The sequence below is a fragment of the Nycticebus coucang genome, chromosome 6, assembly GCF_027406575.1.
Source record: "Nycticebus coucang isolate mNycCou1 chromosome 6, mNycCou1.pri, whole genome shotgun sequence".
NCBI lineage: Eukaryota > Metazoa > Chordata > Mammalia > Primates > Lorisidae > Nycticebus > Nycticebus coucang.
Genome location: NC_069785.1, coordinates 51,347,989 through 51,370,060, shown reverse-complemented (window position 1 = coordinate 51,370,060; position 22,072 = coordinate 51,347,989). Strand labels below are relative to the sequence as shown.

The following is a 22,072-nucleotide window of genomic DNA, read 5'->3' as shown; positions in this document are numbered from 1 at the left end:
TAACATTTATTGAAATAATTGATAAGTGTGGTAGCATTCTATTCATCTTATTTTGTGAAAGTCCATTGCTTAGTTTTGTCTTTTCCATCATTGTGAAACCTAGATTCTGTCCTTTAATTTCTGGGAGCTTATTTTCCTAGTGGTCCCTTGCGATGGTCAATGTGGTATCTACACAAGAACAGGTCAAAGTATTTCCTGTAGAGCTGGTCTTGTTGGGGCAAATTTCCTCAATGTTTGTGTATCAGTAAAAGATTTGATTTTTTGGGTGGCGCCTATGGCTCAAAGGGGTAGGGCGCTGGCCCCATATACTGGAGGTAGTGGGTTCAAACCTGGCCCTGGCTAAAAATTGCAAAAAAAAAAAAAAAAGATTTGATTTCTCTATCAATCATGAAGCTTAGCTTAGCAGGATATAGATTTCTGGGCTGGAATTTTTTCTGTTTAAGTAGATTAAAGGTGGATGACCATTGGCTTCTGGCTTGAAAAGTTTCATTAGAGAAGTCTGTGGTCACCCTGATGGATTTGCCCCTATAGGTCAGTTGGTGCTTACTCCTGGCAGCTTGCAAAATTTTTTCTTTTGTCTTGATTTTGGACAGGTTCATCACAAGGTGTCTTGGAGTTCTATTAGAGTTGAGGCGACCTGGGGTCCGATATCCCTCTGAAAGGAGTGTGTCAGAATCTGTTGATATTTGGAAAATTTTCATTTATAATATTCTCTAGCACGGCTTCCATCCCCCTGGGGCATTATTCCCCTTCTGGGATACCTATAACTCATATCTGAATACTTCATAATGTTCCATAATTCTGTCAGTGAACATTCTGCTTTCTCTCTCTTCTTTTCTGCCACTTTAACTGTCTGAGTTATCTCAAGAGCTTTGTCCTCTACCTCTGGTATTCTTTCTTCTGCATGATCTAATCTGTTGTTGACACTTTCTCTTGCATCTTTAAGTTCCCCAATTGATTGCTTCTATTCCTTCAGCTCTGCTGTATCCTTTTTATATTCTTCATATCGTTTATCTGTCATTTGATTCTGTTTTCAGATTTCCTTTTGATTATTTTCTACTTTCTCAGCAACTTCCTTCATTGTTTTCTGGTTATTTTCCACATTCTCAGCAATTTCCTTCATTGTTTTCATCATCTGTATTTTAAATTCCCCTTCTGTCATTTCTAACATTTCCTTATAAGTGGAATCCTCTGCAGTAGCTACCTCACAGTCTCTTGGGGGGATTGCTCTGGACTGTTTTTTCATGTTGCCAGGATTTTTTCTGCCGATTCTTCCTCATTAGTGTTTTCTTTTATCTGTTTCTTTGCCCTAATTTTCCTTTCATTTCCTCTAGCTCTATACGTTACTGTGTCTCTGGCCTAAGGTTTGTTTGTTTGTTTGTTTGTTTGTTTGTTTGTTTTTGCAGTTTCTGGCCAGGGCTGGGTTTGAACCCACCACCCCCAGCATATGGGGCCAGCGCCCTACTCACTGAGCCACAGGTGCTGCCCCCATGGCCTAAGGTTTTGATGAGTCCTTTTGGTATAGGACTAGAAGGATGAGAAGGTTGAAGGGTAAGAGGGGAAAAAAAGATTTAGAAAAGAAAGAAAAAAAGGCAAGGAGAGGGGGTGAGTAAAAGGGAGTGTTGACAAAAAGAAGAGAGGCACAGAAAGAGGGAGAAAGGAATAATATAGGTGTATAGTAGGGTAATTTGACCCAACCTTAAAACTCCCCAACCTCTGGGGGTTCTGGGTTGGGTGGTTCCCTTGAGGTCAGCAGCTCTTTGCCAGCCTGCTCAGACACAGTACCCCACCTCCACCAAGTAGAGAGAAAAGACAAAAATACTATAAATCAAGCCAAACAAACAAAAGCCCCTATGGGATAAAATTGAGGGAAAAAAAAAAAATAGTAGGGGCAAAAACACTAGCAAAAGTGAAGTTGTAATTGTTAAAGTAAGAAACAATGGAAAATTGTATTTAAACTAGAAAAATGAAAAAGGAAAAGAAAGGAAAAAGAAAAAAGAAATAAAAAAGAAAAATCTAGAGGGAAAATGTTGAGGTTAAAAAAAATCCAAAACAAAAAAAAGAACAAAACAGTATATATATCTTGCTGAATATTGTCCAGGCAACAGGTGATCTTTTGGGGTATGAGATGTTAATCACAATGCTGACACAGCTGTATGAGATGGAGACTGGAGGCCTCTGTTGATTTCTCAAACCCTGCAAGCTAGAGGCTAAATGTATCCTCAGCCAGATTAAAAAACACTTTAAACCAACAGTTCTTAACCTGTGGGTCACAACCCCTTTGGGGATCAAACAACCCTTTCACAGGGGTCGCCTAAATACATCCTGCATATCAGATATTTACATTACAATCTGTAACAGTAGCATAATTAAAGTTATGAAGTAGCAATGAAAATAATTTTATGGTTGGGGGTCACCACAACATGAGGAACTGTATTAAAGGGTTGCAGCATTAGGAAGGTTGAGAACCACTGCTTTAAATTGTTGTCCTTGGCTAAGCAGAAGCTTTCCCAGGAAAGCACTTTTCACTGGGATCTCTCATAAAGTGGCTGTCTGCTTATCTAATGCACCAAAACTGGTCTCATTCTATGCCCCTAAGGGCCACAGCTGTAATCTGCCAAACACTGAGATCTCTGCTCTACCCAGTAGGTAAGGCCTTTCCTGATTGTAATCTCACTGTTGCTATAGTCACAGCTACGGGCAGCCTGCAACTGAACAAACACACCTACCACTTGCCAGTTCTCCACTGTTTTTATCCTCCTTGGTGGGGTCCAGAAGTCTCTTGCTGTCTCCCTGTGTTCCCAAAGGGGTGTTTCTGGGCATATCCCACCAGCCAGAGATGCCCAGAGTCTCCTCTCCCCAATCTCACCGCGCCTGGTTGCAAAGAAACTGTTACTCGGCCACCACCTTGAACTCTTGACAGTTTTCGTCTTTTATTACCAAAATTATTAATACCAACCCATGCTTTTATAACTAACATCATAAATGAATTTGAACTCTCGTTTATCTTTATTGCTTAATTTATGAATTTGGATTCTAATTTTTATCTTCATTGCTTAATAGAGCAAGAATTTAAGGCATTATAGTAGGATTTACCAAATATTGACATTATTATATATAGATTTCTTTTTTCTTACAGCATATTTAATTTGTTTACAGGTTAACTGTCATGTCATAATTTTAGTACTTTAGCTATGACTATCTCTTTTCAGAAATTGCTTTAATTTCACACTGAGTTATTGGTAATGAAGGAGTAGAAGATAACAAAGACATTGATTGCCTTCTGCCTGACAATGGCTGTGCAAGAATTTTCATAAATTCCTCAAATGTTGTCATGCTTTCTGTGTGCCAGGCATAGTCTAAAGGCTTGAAATACAAAGTTACACAAAATATGATCTCTGTCATTATTTAATTTTACTACCCTCCTGGAAGTTTTGTATATATTACCTATATTTGGCAGATGAAAACACTGGGACTTAATTTACTTGCCCAGGGTAAGATAGCTAATAAATAATAGGCCAGTGTTAAATTATATCTGCATTATGCCAAAACCCATGCTCATTTTACTATACCAACTGATTGTCCCATAAGAATAGGTAAAATTACTGACAGTATTCTAATTTTAAATTGTAATTTGACTTTTATTTCTTACATATTTTACTTTTTCAGCCTGACAGAACAAATCAAGATTGCTTATTTGATAGAATTTCGGAAAGTTATGTGACACTTTTCATGAGCATACCTCTAAGTCGAAAAGATGCATTCTTTCAGGTGAACAGAAATGAATAGTTATGCTATTTATTTTTATAATTATAAATTATTTTATTTAAACATATATGAGAAAATATTTGTTACTTTTGCAAGCAAAATTGTCTGGTATAGAGTAAGTAATGGTAATACTATATTTTAAAAGTTATGCTCTTACAACTCTCCATCCCCAAATTTTGTATTCCCTTGCTTCAAAATCTTACAGAATCTTCCTAGTGGTGTAGGTATTCTGTTTGCACATTAATAATTTAAAAGCTCTTGGCTTATTATATGTGTGTTTTTGCCTTTTTTCTATTTACTTACAAAATTATTTTTCACTTTTCTTTTACTTTATAATGAAATGAGTCTCGATCTGTTTAAGAGGACTTGGAAGTTTATGTTATGCCTGAAAACAGTAAAGTACAATGCATAAAATTGTGTATCAAATGCTTATTTTGCTTTTCTCTTGTTATACTAACTAATGAATAGGACTGATTAAAATAATTAACATTCTTGAGTAGTGTGACTTGAGACTATAGGAATTTCATTGGGTATTTTTTTTAAATTAACACCTGACTTTTAAATATACAAGTCATACTCAAATGCTGTACTTTTTTGCATTGACAATCTGTACATCAGAAATACATAAGTATTGGGTGGTGCTGTGACTCAGTGGGTAGAGCATCGGCCCCATATACCGAGGGTGGTGGGTTCAAACCCGGCCCCGGACAAACTGCAACAACAATAACAACAACAACAAAAAAATCCAGGCATTGTGGCGGGCACCTGTAGTCCCAGCTACTTGGGAGGCTGAGGCAAGAGAATCACCTAAGCTCAGGAGTTGGAGGTTGATGTGAGCTGTGATGCCACAGCACTCTACTGAGGGTGATAAAGTGAGACTCTGTCTCTAAAATAACAAAGAAAAAAAAAAACACACAAAAAGAAATACATGAATATCTTGGAGTTTGTTAGTGTTTGCATGGGTAAGGCAGACCTAAAATAAAAAGTTATATCCTTCCCAATAAAAATATAAACAAATCTAAATTCACAAATTTGCCAAATATTTATGTTTAATCTTGACCAGTCTTATAAATGCATATTTGAAATGGGATAAAGGAAAACTATTATAGTAACAGACTAAATACAAGGAGACATGGCTTTCTATCTGTAATCTGCTACTAATTATCTGAGTAGTTTTAGCAAGTCACTTGATCTCTCAGGTCTATAACTGGATTGGCTACCAAATGAAGAGGTTGGTTAGAGCCATGATTCTTAAATTATTGGCTTATGGAACAAGTGTTGTTCTAGAAGATAGAGTAGGATTTTCTATGTTAATATTGAAATTGTTTTCTCTTACTTGCAGGATAAAGTTAGTGATGAGGAATTTTGCGATCAAATTGTCTAGAGATGACAAAAACAGCTGTTACACATATTCTTTCAGCTAGTCTAGCCTTTTATAATTTTTATATTAATATGTATTTACTGAGTATGCCTAGACTATCTACATGGTTTGATGAAATTAAACATGCTTTAATACAGAACTCTTAAGAAAAGAATGAGGCTTTTTAATGTAGACAAAGAAGGAAATGGTGGTACCATTGTATACCTCCCCTTATCCAGTTTCTTGTCCTACTTTTATGATCCTATGTTCTCCCCTAGTATGGATGTGTCTTTCAATAGATAACTATACTTACAACTTCTCCCAAATAATGACTCAACTTTTTCTGGGTTCCTACTTCAAGGAGCCTTTTCCAAGAAGAAATTAGAAGTTTTTTAATCAAGATTCAAAGCCTCAGTTGAGAAAGGGAGCACTTGTTCCCTTTCCCTGCTTCTATGTTTGAGAGGCAGACCACATCCTTATAGATCTATGTCCTCCATAGCTATTTAAATAGAAGTAAGTTTCATCTCTCCTTGAACAATTTCTATTATTTTTACCTCATTCAAATAAATGTGGATTTGCTACTGCATACTCCTATGATTTATCTTACCTAAGGTAGAAAAGTATTAATATTTAGGAAAGAAAAATTTTTTCTTCATTACCCACTATTCATTACAAATTATTCAGAACCTAAACATGTTTAGTATGTCTTTTACTTTCCTTTCTTCCAGTGTCACACAATGATATTGCTTCAGAACTCTTCCAAACAGTTTGACAGTTTATCTTCTTTTCCTTTTATTTTCTGAAGGTGGGATAATCACAGAAAAAGTTCAGAAATTCCCCTTTGTCACCTTGTTCAACATTTGAACTTTAATCATTGGTATAATTTCATATACCACAGATAGAATATATGATCATTTCAGGTAGAAAAAGTATTTATGGCTCATTTTATAGAATTAAATATATCAATATATTATACAGTACTCTCTTTCTCCCCTCATTTATCAGAAGAACACAGAGATCTTAAAAGAATTCCATAACTTACAAAAAAATTTGAGCAGTACTTGATTAGGTGACTGTATTAGTTTCATATTGCTACTATAACAAATTATTACAATTTTTTGACTTAAAACAATAGAACTTCATTCACTTGGTTATGGAGGCTAGAAGTCAAAATTGAGTTTCACAGAGTTAAAATTAAGGTGTCATCAGGACTAGTGAGTTTAGCAGGTCCCAGTTGAGAATCTACTCCTTGTGTCTCCTGTCTTCTAGTGGCTGCCAGTATCCTTAGCTTGTGGTCATCTCGCTACAATCTCTGCTTCTGCTGTCATATCATATTCTCTTGAGTCAAGTCCCTTAGCCTCCATCTCTAAGACACTTGTGATTACATTTAGAGACCACAGATAATCCAAAATTATCTCCCTATCTCAAAATCCTTAACTTAATCTCATCTACAAAGCCCTTTTGCCATATAAGGTAACATTTACAGGTTCCAGAGGTTAGAACATATCAATCTTTTGGGTATACCATAGCAAATTCTATAAGACCTTCTAATTGTAAAATTTCATACAGGTAAAGGCTTAAGGTGTGGTTGTAAATACTTACCTGAGTGCAGAGTACCAAATAGTTATATAAATTTGTCTTTTTTAAATATAAATTTCTTTTTAATTTAAAAATATGGGGCCAGGCTCAGTGTCTCATGCCTGTAATCCTAACACTCTGGGAGGCTGAGACAAGAGGATTGCTTGAGGTCAGATGTTTGAGACCAGCCTGAGCAAGAGCAAGACCCCAACTCTATTAAAAATAGGAAAATTAACCGGGCATTGTGGTTGGCACCTGTAGTCCCAGCTACTTGGGAAGCTGAGGCAAGAGGATCACTTGAGCCCAAGAGTTTGAGGTTGCTGTGAGCCAGGATGATGCCACAGCACTCAACCTAGGGCAACAGTTAGACTCTGTCTCAAAGAAAAAAAAAAGTGTGTGTGTGTGTGTGTGTGTACAGTATATTTTATGTTTGGTCAACAATATCATGTATATATGGGGTTTATTTATGTTGAGTCATTCTATGAGAGCAATTGAGTAGTTTAGGGATTTGAAAGCTAACAGAGTACTATTAGTGCCACATATTTATTGGTGCCTGATTATAAGCTCACCCAGACAAGCTTCAGTTATTTAAAAATATACTTTGTATTATTATAACCCACATACATCACTTTCTTAAAAAAGAATAGCAATAGCAAGATTAAATGAAATAATTGGATAATCACAAAACCTTAATTGTTAACTCCATCCCTTATTTGATTGAATTTTTTTCCCAGAATGCTATTAGATTGACTTAATTTTCAAATCTTTATTTTACATGTCTCTCAATTAGGGGTATAAAGAAATAATAAAATGGTCAAAAGCAAGTTATAGGAAAAAATGTGGGATAGTGCCTGTGGCTCAAGGAATAGGGTGCTGGCCCCATATACTGGAGGTGGTGGGTTCAAGCCTGGCCTTAGCCAATACTGCAAAAAAAAGTGAAATATGTATTTCACAATATAAGTAATAATTTCTTTGGGAGTTAACAAATATTAGGGTAAAGTATAAAATTACCTTAATATGACTCTATTTTGGTAGATATATCCTGATTGTTTGACACAAGCTGTCTATGCAACATTCCTGGAGGCATTTCCAGAATCTTGTAACCTCTTTAATGATGAATTTAAAGAAGACCTAGGGAATAGCATTTTTCTTTGGTTGTCAGGTATGAATAAATCATTTAATTACTGATTATTATTTTAGTTCCTACAGATTTTAGATTGTAGTATTTTGTTTACTGTAATAAAAAAATTGGTAGCTCTTTGTCTTATAAAACATACCATATTCATTCCTATGTTTTAAAATAATAATGATTATTTTCTTCTGAAAAATTTTTTGTACCATAATTAGTTATTAGCTTTAGAATTCAAATAATATTATAAGTAATTGAATCATTATAGAAAACTGAATTACCATTGAAATATAGTCATACATTATATGCTATATTTGGAAGATAAGCATTTTAAGTTGCTTTTGGAATGCTACTTACATTTTTATAGCAAACAGTATTGGATAAGATAAATTCTAAAACTAATGGAATTCCTCATAGAACATACAGTTGGTTATTAATCAAAGAAAATCTTTTTTTTATTGTTGGGAGAAAATCTGTTTTTTAAATTATTGTGTGTATGTATGAGGGAGAGGTAGGATTGAAAGACTAAAGGGAATTAAAACTCTATCATTTTTGTTAGAGTATAAAAGTATGAGTTTATTTTATATCAGAGAAAAGGAGGAGAATGAGGGGGAAAGAGAAGGGAAGGAGAGAAGGCAAATTCTATTCTAGAACATTTAGCTAGAGATGTTAAGTCCTTAGGTTTAAAACTAAGGTATGAAAATATAGTTTTACTTTCCTAGAATGACCCCACAACATTTTTTTCCAAGATTATGATGAACTACCAGAAGATATTAACTGTTTTCATGTAGTTTTCCTTATAAATACTTGTCTAAATGTTAACTGAGTTTTAATGCCTTATGTTAATTTTACTAACCAAATCATTTCACTGGGGAAGCCAAGATGGCAGACTAGAATCAGCTTGCCCAATTATCACTTACAGAGAGGATTTAAAATGGTGAATAGCTACCCACCTTTGGATCAATTATCTGACTGAGAGCACTAGGAATCCACAGAGAGGAAATAGAAGTAAAGTGAAGAAGATAGAAGTGGGATAAGCTGCTTTTCAGAACCAGAGGTAACACCCACACAGGGGAAAGGAAAAAGAGAAGAAAATCCAGATTCCATGCTTCCCCCTGAGGATGCAGCAGCTAGAGCAGTGGGAGGACCCCTCCGCTGCAGCAGAGGGGTCCTCCAGATACAGAGACCTAACTGGAGGCTCTGCAGCTGCATTGCATGGGAGAGAAGGGATGACTAGCTTGTTAGCCTTAGGCACTATGGCATGTGCCATTGTAATACCCCAAACCTGGAATGCAACTTTTCCCTGGGGGTCAGATCTGTGACTAAAGCATCCCTCTTGCCGCTGCCAAGTAGAGACTGAGTGGGGAATCCCAGCACTCACATGCAACCTGTGGAGACAGGTGAAAGGCACTCTTGCTACTACTGCTGGGGGCCCTAGGCAGAGCAAGGGCCTGGCACCTACTGCTGTGGCCTGTGTGTCCTATTCAACAGCACTTCCTGTGAGATACAGTTAGAGCATGTGCCTATAGCCCTAATGCCTACTGCCCAATGCCAGGGCAGTTGGACCACTGCTGCTTGAAAAGCCCTGAGTGGGATAAAAGCCAGTACATGGCTTTTGGATCTGGGCAGTCTACATGTGACAAAACCACACCATCCTACACAGCAACCCTAGGCGCTGTGCCCCATTCACCTGCTCCATCCCATGTAGGTACCATGCCCCTTGGGTTCACTCTATTTGGAGATCTTGCTTCATCTTGCACATGAGCTGTGGCCTGTTGGCTCACTCCACACAGGGGGCCATTCTGCCCTACACCCTACGGTCCTGCAAGGTCACTACCTTCTAAACACCTCCTACAACCTGCACCACACCCTAAACAGAACTTGCTCACCCCATGTGCCTGGCACCTCAGCTTTCCAGGTCTGCATACATGTGCACATGCTCAGTAGATGTTCTCTCTCTTGTGTACTTGTGCCATCCAGTTAGCCACCTTCATCTCATGTGTGTACCTGGCACCAGGAGTGGGAGATAGTCCTACCATAGTGGGACTACCAATGACAACCATAGAGGAACAGAGGAAATATAACAGAGCAGCAGCATGATTAAGCTTCCAGAGTAAGACCCAAGCTTGACATCCAGGGACCCATCCCTATCTTCACTGCAACAGAGGCCTCAGCAGAGAACAGGTGTATCCTATTGGCTATATGTTGTGCAGTGAGAGAAGTGGCCCCAGATAAGAGGACACCAGCATAAAAACTCCAACAATATGAAAAAACAGGCTGTCTCAACACCCCGAAAGGATTAAAATAGCTCTCTAGTAATGAAATTCTCTAGAAAAGGAAATTGTTGAAATGACAGATATAGAATACAGGTAAGATGAACAAAATTGAGGAGATGGTAGAAAACCCTCTCAAGGAAAGCCCCCAAAATAATAATAATTTAGGACATGAATAAAAAATTCACAGATAGATTAGATAACAGATAGATTAGAAAGAGGTAGAAAACATTAGAAAAGAGAAAAACAGAATTTTAAATAAATAAAAATTTCATTTATGGAATTTCAAATATATCAGAAAGCTTTAACAGCAGACTGAACTAAGCAGAAGGAAGGATTTCAGAGCTTAAAGACAGGGTTTTGAAGTAACCCAATCAGGAAAAAAAAAAAAAAAAAAAGTAGGCCAAAAATAGACCTAGAGGGGCTCCAGAGTCCAATTTAGAACCTATAGTAATACTGTGAAGCAAAAAATAAAATAAAATAAAAAAAACAGAATAACCTCACAGAAAGGATTACTGGGGAGAGTGGCATACATGAAACATCTGGAGACAGCTAGGAACAAAGGAGAAGCTTGGGGGCTATTGGAATCTGCCATGTGGCAAGTATCAGTTTTCTTAAGTGACCTTCTTACAAAAGACCCCAGCAACCTTTTCTGCCAACAACTTCAAAAGCCTTGAGATAGCCGCAGACTCTGCTGCTTTCACTGCAAATGTCCCCTTAGTGTTCATTGATCTGGATCTTAGCAGCCTGCTACACAGAAGACACTAGTGGCTTTTGTCACTGAGATAACCAACAGCTATTGCTGTTCTAGAGCTTTTGGAGAGGGGGATTGCTGTTGTGCTTCAACTCCACTTAAAAGCCAAGGCATGCTCTTTCTGAAAAACTCATGCATACCCTAGACTTCAAAGCTACAGCCACTCTATGCTTATCTACACTCTAGGCCCTGGCTCTTTACAGCAACATGCATTCCCACATCTCATACACTAAAGATATTGCCACAGCAAGCTAGCCTGCTCCTGAACACTGGACCCACTTTTAGTTCATATATGCCTACATTCTAAACTGCAGCTCCATAGCTACTCCACAAGTGCCAGTACTATAGACACCTGACTCCAATGCTTTAACAGGCACATTCACACCCTGAACTCCAGTGCAATAGTAAATCTGCATGCTCTGGACCCCAAATCCTAGAGTAAATGCCTACACCTGGGACGCTGTAGCGAACACAATGAGAGCACCCCCAATAGGGGTGCTCTCAGACCCCAGAAATATTGTATTTCTGCATGCATCTTATACTCCCAGCCTCCTCAGTGTTCTAAAACACTTGTACCTCACACATCATTACCTAATGACCAAGCAGGAGGAGCTGTATCCCAGGCACTGATGGTACTGCTGCTCTAGATCCTGGAGCCATGGTTCCTTCACAAGTACTATGCACCAGAAGCTAGCGCCATGGCCACACCATAGGTACTGTATAACTGATATTGATGCCAACACCACCACAATCTTGCCCACAGGCTGAACCTGGAACCAACACTTCTGCTATGGGAGAAAATGAGATTAGGAAGATCCAGCAGCCTTTGCCACTGAAGACCTTAACAACCCTCATAATCACTGCAGATGGTGATAGCCTTGGCCACTGAAGACCCTGAAATCATCACTGATGCTGACCTCAGGTGACAGAGCGTCCTGGAAACTAAGCTGTTGTAGGCCCTCCAAAACCAGAATGACCACATCCCACCTAGATGTTTTCCTCAAATCTATCCATAGTTGAAGTTCTTTCTCCACTAAAACTGGTTGTAGAGTTTGGAAGAGGTGACTGCTCCATCAATTGTGCAGAAATCAATGCAAGGAAAAAAGAAACACACACACACACACACAAAAACAACCGAGAAAACATGATACTACCAGCGAAATACAATAATTTTCTAGTACCTGACCCAAAAGAAATGGAAATCTATGAATTGTCTCACTAGAGTTCAAAATAATTGTTTTTGGTTGCAGTGTTGTTGTTTTTTTTTCCCCTGCCCAATTCTGGCAGCCATGAGAGGTTTTTGTTTTGTTTTGTTTTGTTTTTTTTGGCCGGGGCTGGGGTTGAACCCGCCACCTCCGGCATATGGGACCGGCGCCCTACCCGTTGAGCCACAGGCACCGCCCAATGTTTTGTTTTGTTTTTGAGACAGAGCCTCAAGCTGTCAACCCCAGGGTAGAGTGCTGTGACATCACAGCTCACAGCAACCTCCAACTCCTGGGCTCAAGCAATTTTCCTGCCTCTGCCTCCCAAGTAGCTGGGACTACTGGTGCTACCACAACAACTGGCTGTTTTTTGGTTGCAGCCATCATTGTTTGGTGGGTCCAGGTGGATTCGAACCTGCCAGCTCAGGTGTATGTGACTGGTGCCTTAGCCACTTGAGCCACAGGCGCTGAGTCTCAAAATAATTGTTTTAAGGAAGCTACATAAACTAAAAATACAACTAAAAATATTAGAAAAAACAATACTTGAACAAATTGAAAAGTTTATAAGGAAATAGAAATAATAATAATAATAATAATAATCCAGAGCTCTAGAGGTAAGAAACACAGTGAATGAAATGAAAAATGCAATAAACAACACCAACAGCATCTTGATCAAGCAGAAGAAACAATCTATGAACAGTAAGACAGGTCATTGGAAAATATCCAGCCCAAAGTCTAAAAGGAAAAAAGAATGAAACATAATAAAATCTACAGAACTTATGGGAAACCATTAAGAGAGTTAAATTTCACATTATAGCCATTTCAGAAAGAAGAAAGAGAAAATGGCAGAAAGCTTATTAAAAGAAATAATAACTAAAAACCTGGTGAGATATGGTCATCTAGTAATGTGAAACTTAAAGATCTCTAAACAGGCTCAACCCAAGAAGACTTAAGCAAAACACAGTATCATCAAACTGTAAAAGAAATCAAAGCTTGTACAGCATGGAATAATGGAAAAATAAAGACTCTAAAGGAGGGAACATGAGGGGATGAGGAATAAAAAAATCACCTATTTGGTACATTGTACATTATTTGGGTGATGGGTACACTAAAAACCCAAAACTCACTGCTACACAGTACATCCTTGTAATAAACTATGCTTGTATTCCCTAATTATATTGAAATTTTAAAACATCAAAGAGGGAAATACATTAGCAAGATGGCCAACTATAAGTTTCTATTACTCATTCCCTCCAAAAAAATGAATGAATAATTATACTTCAACCAAAATAAGCATAGGATAGCACCAGAGAAAATCAAAGGAGAAGCAGAAATCCTATACAGCACAGAAAACCAGGATGGCCAGAGAAGGGAAGGAAATATTCTGCCTCTGCCACCTCATCCCCCTGTCAAGATCAGCTCAGAACCAGGAGGGACTTCTCCCTGCAGGGGGAAAGGTAAGTAAGCATCCCCCATTATCACTCCAGACACATATAGTCTTCCCTATTTGAGACTGATGGAGTTCTCATAGGTTCTGAGCACAGCTAAGGGAAATTGCCTGAGTCCATATGGCCATGCTATTCCTGTTTATGTTATTGATAAGACATCCAGTGAAGAGTAGAATATAATAGTGAATTTTGTGGACAGTCAACTTATATACAGATTTTCAACTATGTTGGCAGTTGATGCCCCAACCTCCACATTTTTTAAGGGTTAACTATGTAGTCAAAGTGCTAAAAAACCAATACTGCCAACTAAGAATACTTTACTTGTCAAATCCTACATGATCAAGGAGGATTTATTAATGGGATACAAGGGTAGATAAACACATTCAAAGCTGAAACAGAAATAAAGTTTTACCACAAAAACAAAACCTGAGGGAGTTCATCACCACTAGACTGCCTTAAAGAAATGCTTAAGGGAATCTTTCAAGGTGAAATGAAAGGATGCTAATTCGTAACATGAAAACATGTGAAAATATAAAACTTACTGGTAAAGTAAGTATATAATCAAATTTTGAAGCTCTGATTTTTTAATAGTAGTGTTTGAATCACTTATAACTCTAATATGCAGGTTAAAAGATAAAAATATTAATGATAACTATATGATAATACAATAAAAGTCCATAACTGTTGTATGCAAAGTTAAGTTTTTATTATGTAAAATTAAACAATTAGAATATATTTTATGTATGTCTGATGTTAACCTCAAAGAAAAAAATCTTGTACTAGAACCACAAAAGATAGAGGAAAAGGAATTAAAGCATGTGGCCACAGAAATTCATCAAGTCACAAAAAAAATGCAGGAGGAGAGGAATAAATTAACAAATGATCTGCAAACAAGCAGAAAACAAAAAACAAAATGACAGGAGTAAATTCTTACCTATCAATAATTATGTTGACTATAAATGGGTTAAATTCTCTAATCAAAAGACAGAGAGTAACTGAATGGATCAAAAATAACACCTAGATATATGCTGCCTTCAAAAACAAAACAAAACAAAAAAACCTTATTTCAGCTTTAAGGGCACACATAGGCTGAAAGAGAATTGACACAGAAGAAGTTAATCCTAACAAAAGAGAACAGGGTAGGCATACTTTATTTATATCAGATAAAATGGATTCTAAGTAAAAAACTTTTAAAAGAGGCAAAAAAGGTCAGTATGTATGATAAAAGGATCAATTCATTAAGCATACATAATAATTTTAAGTCTTCTGCATTATAACTTTCACAATAGCTACAAATAAAATGAAATACTTAGGAATATATTTAACTAAGTAGGTAAAAAATTTCTACAAATAGATCTACAAATCACTGAACAAGGAGTCTGCAGATGATGTAAAAAAATTTTTTTTAAAGTATCATGTTCATGGATAAAATGATATCATGTTCAGCATTGTTAATATGTCTGTATCACCTACAATGACTTACATATTCAGTTGCAATCCCTATCAAAATACCAATGTCATTTTTCACAAGTCTAGAAAAAACAATTCTACACTTCGTCTGGAACCAGGAAAGAGCCTGAGTAGCAAAAGCAACCTTAAGCAAAAGAAACAAATCTGGAGGCATCACTTTACCAGACTTTAAACTATGCCACAAGGGACAAAAATAGACACATAGACCAAAGGAACGGAACAGAAAACTCAGCTAGAAAATCATTCTATATGTCTGTTAGATCCATTTTGTTACAATGTTGCTCAACTCCTCTGTTTTCCTATTAGTTTCTCCTCTAAATGACCTATACCTTTTTGAAAATATAGTATTGAAGTCTTGTATTATTACTACATTACTATTGATTTCTCACTTCAGTTCTGTTAATATTTGCTTTATACTGTATAGTTAGGTATTTTATATAGTATAGTTAGGTGTTTCAATGTGGAATATATATTTTAACAATGTTGAATATGATATCATTTTATCCATGAACATGATACTTTTTAAAAAAATTTTACATCATAGTATAGTTTTTACATCATTACTGTATAGTTAGGTGTTTTATATAGTATAGTTAGGTGTTCCGATATATATATATTCCACATTGGAACACCTAACTGGGCATGTATTAGATCATCTACTGGCTTCATATTATTAGTAGCAAGTGCATTAGATACTTGTTTTTCCATTCTTGTGATGCTTTACTAAGAAGAATGTGCTTTAACTCCACAAAAGTTGTAAAGTCTCCACTCTTTGGCTGAGTAGTATTCTATGGTATACATACACCACATATTTTCTTAATCTAGTCTTGGGTTGGTGGGCATTTAGGTTGTTTCCACATCTTGGCAATTGTAAACTGAGGTGTGATAAACAATCTAGTGCAAAGGCCCTTATGATACAATGATTTTTTTTCTTCTCAGTAGATGCTTAGTAATGGGATTACAGGATCAAATGGAAGATATAATTTGAGAATTCTCCATACTTTTTTCCAAAAAGGCTATATTAGTTTGCAGTCTCACCAACAGTATAAAGTGTTCCCTTCTCTCCACATCCATGCCAGCATCTGCAGCTTCGGGACTTTGTGATATGGGCTATTCTCACTGGGGTTAAGTGATATCTCAAGGTGGTTTGATTTGCATTACTGTGATGATTAGGGGTAAGGAGCATTTTTTCATATGTTTGCTAGCCATTCATCTGTTTTCCTCAGAAAAGGTTCTATTCCTGTCTCTTGCCCAGTGATAGATGGGATTATTTGCTCTTTCTTTGTTAATTAATTTGAGTTCTCTATAGATCCTACTTATCAATCCTTAGTTAGATTCGTAAAATGCAAATATCTTTTCACATTCTGAAGGTTGTCTATTTGCTTTAATTGTTGTGTCCATATCTGTGCAGAAGCATTTTAGCTTAATTAAGTCCCATTTGTTTATTTTTGTGGTTGTTGTGATGGCCACTGAAGTCTTTGTTATAAAATCTTTCCCCAAACCGACATCATCAAGAGTTTTTTCCATACTTTCTTCTTGGATTTTTATCATTTAATGTCTTAGATTTAAATCTTTCATCAATTTTTGTAAGTGGCAAAATGTAAAGGTCCAGTTTCAGTCTTTTACATATGGTTATGCAGTACTTCCAGAACAATTATTGAATAGGGATTCTTTCCCCTAGTATGCTTTTACTTGGTTTATCAAAGATCAGATGGGAAGTAGAGACTGGTTTCATCTCTTGACTTTATACTCTCTGTCATATGTCTAGGTCTGTATTTTTGTTCCACTACCATGCTGGTCTGATTGCTTTGGACTTTTATTATAACTAAAGTATGGTAGAGTGATGCTTCTGGCTTTGTTTTTATTACTAAGAATTGCCTTGGCTCTAAGGGTTTTTTTTTTTTTTTCTGGTTCCATACAAAGGGAAGACTATTTTTTCCAGTTCTTCAAAGTATGATGTTAGTGCTTTAATGGGGATTGCATTGAATCTGTATATTGCTTTTGGAAGTATAGACATTTTAACAATGTTAATTCTTCCCAACCAAGAACATGATATGTTGTTCTATTTGTTAATGTTTTTTGCTATTTCTTCTCTAAGGGTTCTATAATTCTCTTTGTAGAGATCCTTCCCTCTTTTATTAGGTATACTCCTAGGTATTTCACTTTCTTTGTAGCAACTATGAAGGGAATTTTGTCTTTGATTTGCTTCTCTGTTATTGGCATATACAAAGGCTAGTGATTTGTGGACATTTATTTTATACCCTGAGATGTTACTGTATTTTTGATCATTTCCAAGAGTCTTGTGGTTGAGTCTCTAGGGCTCTCTAAGTATAAGATCATATCATCAGCAAAAAGTGAGAGTTTGACCTCCTCTGCCCCCATTTGGATGCCCTTTATGGCCTTCTTTTGCCTGATTGCACTGGCTAGATCTTACTACACTATGTTGAATAGTAGTGGTGATAGGGAACATCCTTGTCTGTTTCCAGTTCTAAGTGGAAAAACTTTCAGTTTTATTCTATTCAATATGATATTCACTGTGGGTTTATCATGGATGGATTCAATCAGTTTGAGAAATGTGCAACCTATGCATATATTCTTCAGTGTTGTTAGAAAAGGATGCTGAATTTTGTCAAATGCTTTTTCTGCATCTATTGAAAGGATCATATGGTCTTTGTTTTTGCTTCTATAGATATGGTAAACTACATTAATGGATTTGCAGTAAACTAACTTTGCATCTCTTGGATAAAGCCTACTTGATCATGATGTATAATTTTTATTAATATGTAGCTGTAATCTATTAGCTACGATTTTATTGAGTATTTTATCCATCAATATTCATTAATAAAATTGGTTTGTAGTTCTCCTTTTTATTATTTTATTATATATATTTTTACAGTTAACATCAAATTTTTAATGTATTTTTTCCTTTATTAAATCATAGCTATGTAATTAATGCATTTATGAGGTACAATATGCTGGTTTGATCTACAATGTGGAATGCTTACATCAAACTGATTAACATAACCATCTCCTTGCTTACATAATTGCTGTGGTAAGACATTTATACACTATTCTTAATAGTTTTGAAATTACCATTGCATTATGCACATTAGGTGAGGTCCCACCACGCCCCTTCTCTCCTCCGTGTCTCCTCCCTCCCCTCCTTCCCCTGTTCCCTCCTTCTTTCTGGACTATAGTTATGTTTTACCATTCGTTTGAAAGCATAGATTGTATATTGATTTCATAGTAGTATTGAGCACATTGGATACTTCCCCCCCCATTCTTGAGATACTATACTAAGAAGATTATGTTCCAGCTCCATCCAGGTAAAAATAAAAGCTGTGAAGTCTCCATCTTTTTATGGCTGCATAGTGTTCCATGGTATACACATACCATAATTTGTTAATCCATTCATGAGTTGATGGGCACTTGGGCTGTTTCCATGGTTTGGAAATTATGAGTTGGGTTGCAATAAACATTCTGGTACAAATGTCTTTGTTATAAAATGATTTTTGATCATCTGGGTATATACCTAGTAGAGGAATTGCAGGATCGAATGGTAGGTCTACTTTTAGTTCCTTGAGTGTTTCCAAACTTCTTTCCAAAAGGGATATATTGGGTTACATTCCCACCAGCAGTGTAGAAGTGTTGCCTTCCCTCTGCATCTATGACAACATCTGTAATTTTCGGATTTTGTTATGTGGGTTAATCTTAGTGGAGTTAGATGATGTCTCAAAATGGTTTTGATTTGAATTTCTCTGATTAAAGATGATGAGCACTTTTTCATGTGTTTGTAGGCTGTGTGCCTGTCATCTTCAGAGAAGTTTCTGTTCAAGTCTCTTGGTCACCTAGAAATGAGGTTATTTGTTCTTTTTCTTATTGATTAGTTTGAGTTCCCTGTGGATTCTAGTTATCAGACCTATGTGGGAAGCATAACCTGCAAAAATCTTCTCCCATTCTCAAGGCTGTCTGATTGCTTTACTTACTGTGCTCTTGGCTTGCAGAAAATTTTTAGTTGGATCAGATCCCAGTAATATATTTTTGGTGTATCTTCAATTGCCAGAGGGGTCCTCCTTATAAAAAATTCTCCCAGGCTAATTTCTTTAAGCATTTTCCCTACATTCTTTTCCAGTATTTTCATAGTTTCATCTCTTAAGTTTAAATCTTTTATCCAGTGAGAATCAATTTTTGTTAATGGTGAAAGGTGGGCATCCAGTTTCATTCTTTCTTTCTATTTCTTTTTTTTTTTTTTTTTGAGATAGTGTCTCACTTTATTGCACTCAGTAGAGTTCTGTGGCATCACAGCTCATAGCAACTTTCAACTCCTGGGCTTAGGCAATTCTTTTGCCTCAGCCTCCCTAATAGGTGGGACTACAGGTGCCTGCCACAATGCCTAGGTATTTTTTTGTTGCAGTTTGGCTGGGGCTGGGCTCAAACCCACCACCTTCACTATATGGGGCCAGCACCTTACCCACGGAGCCACAGGCATCACCCCCAGTTTCATTCTTCTATAGATTGACAGCCAGTTCACCCTGCACCATTTATTAACTAGTGAATCTTTTTCCCAATCAATGTTTTTGATAAGCTTATCAAAAATCAAATGACAATGGGTAGCTGGGTTCATCTCTTGGTTCTCTATTCTGTTCCATAAATCTACTTCTCTGTTTTTGTGCCAGTACCATGCTGTTTTGATCACTATAGATTTATAGTATAGCTTGAAGTCTGATAATATGATACCTCCTGATTTGTTTTTATTACTGAGTAATGTATTGGCTATTCAAGGTTTTCTCTGATTCCATATAAATCGAAGAACATTTTTTCAAACTCTTTAAAGTATGAGAATGGTGCTTTAACAGGGATCACATTAAATCTGTAGATTGCTTAGGGTAGTATGGACATTTATTTAACAATGTTGTTTCTTCCCAGCCATGAGCATGATATGTTTTTCCATTTGTTAACATCTTCAGCTATTTCTTTTCTCAGAGTTTCATAATTCTCTTTATAGAGATCTTTCACGTCCGTTGTTAGGTAAATTCCCAGATATTTCATCTTCTTTGGCACTACTGTAAAATGAATAGAGTCCTTGACTATTTTCAGCTTGACTATGGTTGCCATATATAAAAGCTACTGATTTGTAAGTATTGATTTTGTATCCTGAGATGCTGGTGTATTCCTTGATCACATCTAACAGTTTGTAGTTGAGTCCCTGGGGTTTTCCATGTATAGGATCATATCATCCATGAAGAGTGAAAGTTTAGTGTTCTCTGACCCCATGTGAATACCCTTGATCCCCTTAGCTTGCCTGATTGCAATGGCTAGGACTTCCATTATTACATTGAATAGCAGTGGAGACAATGGGCATCCTTGCCTAGTTTCAGATCTGAGTAGAAATGTATTCAATTTTACTCCATTCAATATGATATTGGCTGTGGGTTTGCTGTAGATGGCCTCTATCAGTTTAAGAAATGTCCCTTCTATGCCTATTTTCTTAAGTGTTCTGATCATGAAAGGATGCTGGATATTATCAAAGGCTTTTTCTGCATCAATTGAGGGAATCATATGGTCTTTGTTCTTTATTTTATTGATGTGATGTATTATATTTATAGATTTGCGTATGTTGAACCAATCCTGTAATCCTGGAATAAAACCAACTTGATCATGGTGTATAATTTTTTTGATGTATTGTTGAATTCTGTTTGCTAGGATCTTATTGAATATTTTTTGCATCAATATTCATTAATGATATTGGTCTATCGTTTTCTTTCTTTGTTGGGTCTTTTCCTGGTTTATAGATCAGGGTGATATTTCCTTCATGGAATGTGTTGGGAAGTATTCCTTCTTTTTCTCTGTTTTGGACAAGGTTATGTAATATAGGTACTAGTTCTTCTTTAAAGGTTTGCTAGAATTTCAATGTGAAGCCATCTAGTCCTGGACTTTTGTTTTCTGGGAGATTTTGTATAGTTGATGCTATTTCAGTGCTTAATATAGGGCTATTCAGATTTTCTAATTCTTTCTGTTGAGTCTAGGAAGGTGGCATGCTTCCAGGTATTGGTCCATTTCCACCAGATTTTCATATTTCTGATAATAGAGTTTTTCATAGTAATCATTGAGGGTTTTTTTTTTTTTATTTCTGAGGTGTCTGTTATCTCCTTTATTATTTCTTATTGATGATATTAGACATTTTACTTTTCTGTTTCTGGTTAGGTTAGCCAAAGATTTATCAATTTATTGATCTTTTAAAAAAAAACCACCTTTTTGTTTTGTTGATCTTTTGGGTGATTATTCTGTTTTCAGTTTCATTAATTCTGCTCTAATTTTGGTTATTTCTCTTCTGCTGCTGGGTTTGGGATTGGAATGTTCTTCCTTTTCCAGTTTCTTCAGATGACCCATTAAATTGCTGAGTTCCTCTCTTTCTGTTTTTTTTTTTTAATGAGGTTTTCCATACTATAAATTTCCCTCTTTGTACTGACTTTGCAGTATCCCACAGGTTTTGATAACTTGTGTCTTCCTTATCATTTTGTTCCAAAAATTTGGTGATTTCCTTCTTAATCTAATCTAGAATCCAGCAATCATTCAGCATAAGGTTATTTAGTTTCTAAGACTTTGTTTGAGTATGAAGATTCCAGTTGCTATTGAGTTCAACTTTTCTTCTATTATGGTCCAAGAAGATACAAGGAATAATTTTGATTATTTTAAATTTGCTGAGGTTAGACTTGTGGCCTAAGATATGATCAATTTTGGAAGATGATCCATGGGCTGATGAGAAGAATGTGTATTCAGTTTTATTAGGATGACATGGTCTGTAGATGTCTGTTAAGTTCATTTCTTGTAGGGTCAAGTTTAAGTCCAATATTTCTTCATTTAGTTTATTCTTGGCAGATCTATCCACAACTGCAAAAGGGGTGTTAATAATCTCCAACTATCATAGTGCAGGAAGATATCAAATTGTTCATATCTGTTAGGGTTTGCTTTCTGAATTGAGGAGCATTCTGATAGGGCACATAAATGTTAATTATTGAATTCTCTTCATGTTGAATGTTTCCCTTGACAAATATGTAGTGACCATCCTTATCTTTCTTTATCTTTGTTA

The 22,072-nt window shown here is 36.3% G+C and overlaps 1 protein-coding gene across 1 annotated transcript in view; it reads left to right on the top strand.

The window, feature by feature from the left end:
* Positions 1-22,072, top strand: part of FAM227B (family with sequence similarity 227 member B) — a 216,081-nt gene that overhangs the window by 15,453 nt on the left and 178,556 nt on the right. The window contains exons 7-8 of the mRNA XM_053595546.1: positions 3,670-3,771; positions 7,742-7,868. Of these exons, the coding sequence (XP_053451521.1) occupies positions 3,670-3,771; positions 7,742-7,868 (229 nt within the window). The remainder of the gene's footprint in view (positions 1-3,669; positions 3,772-7,741; positions 7,869-22,072) is intronic.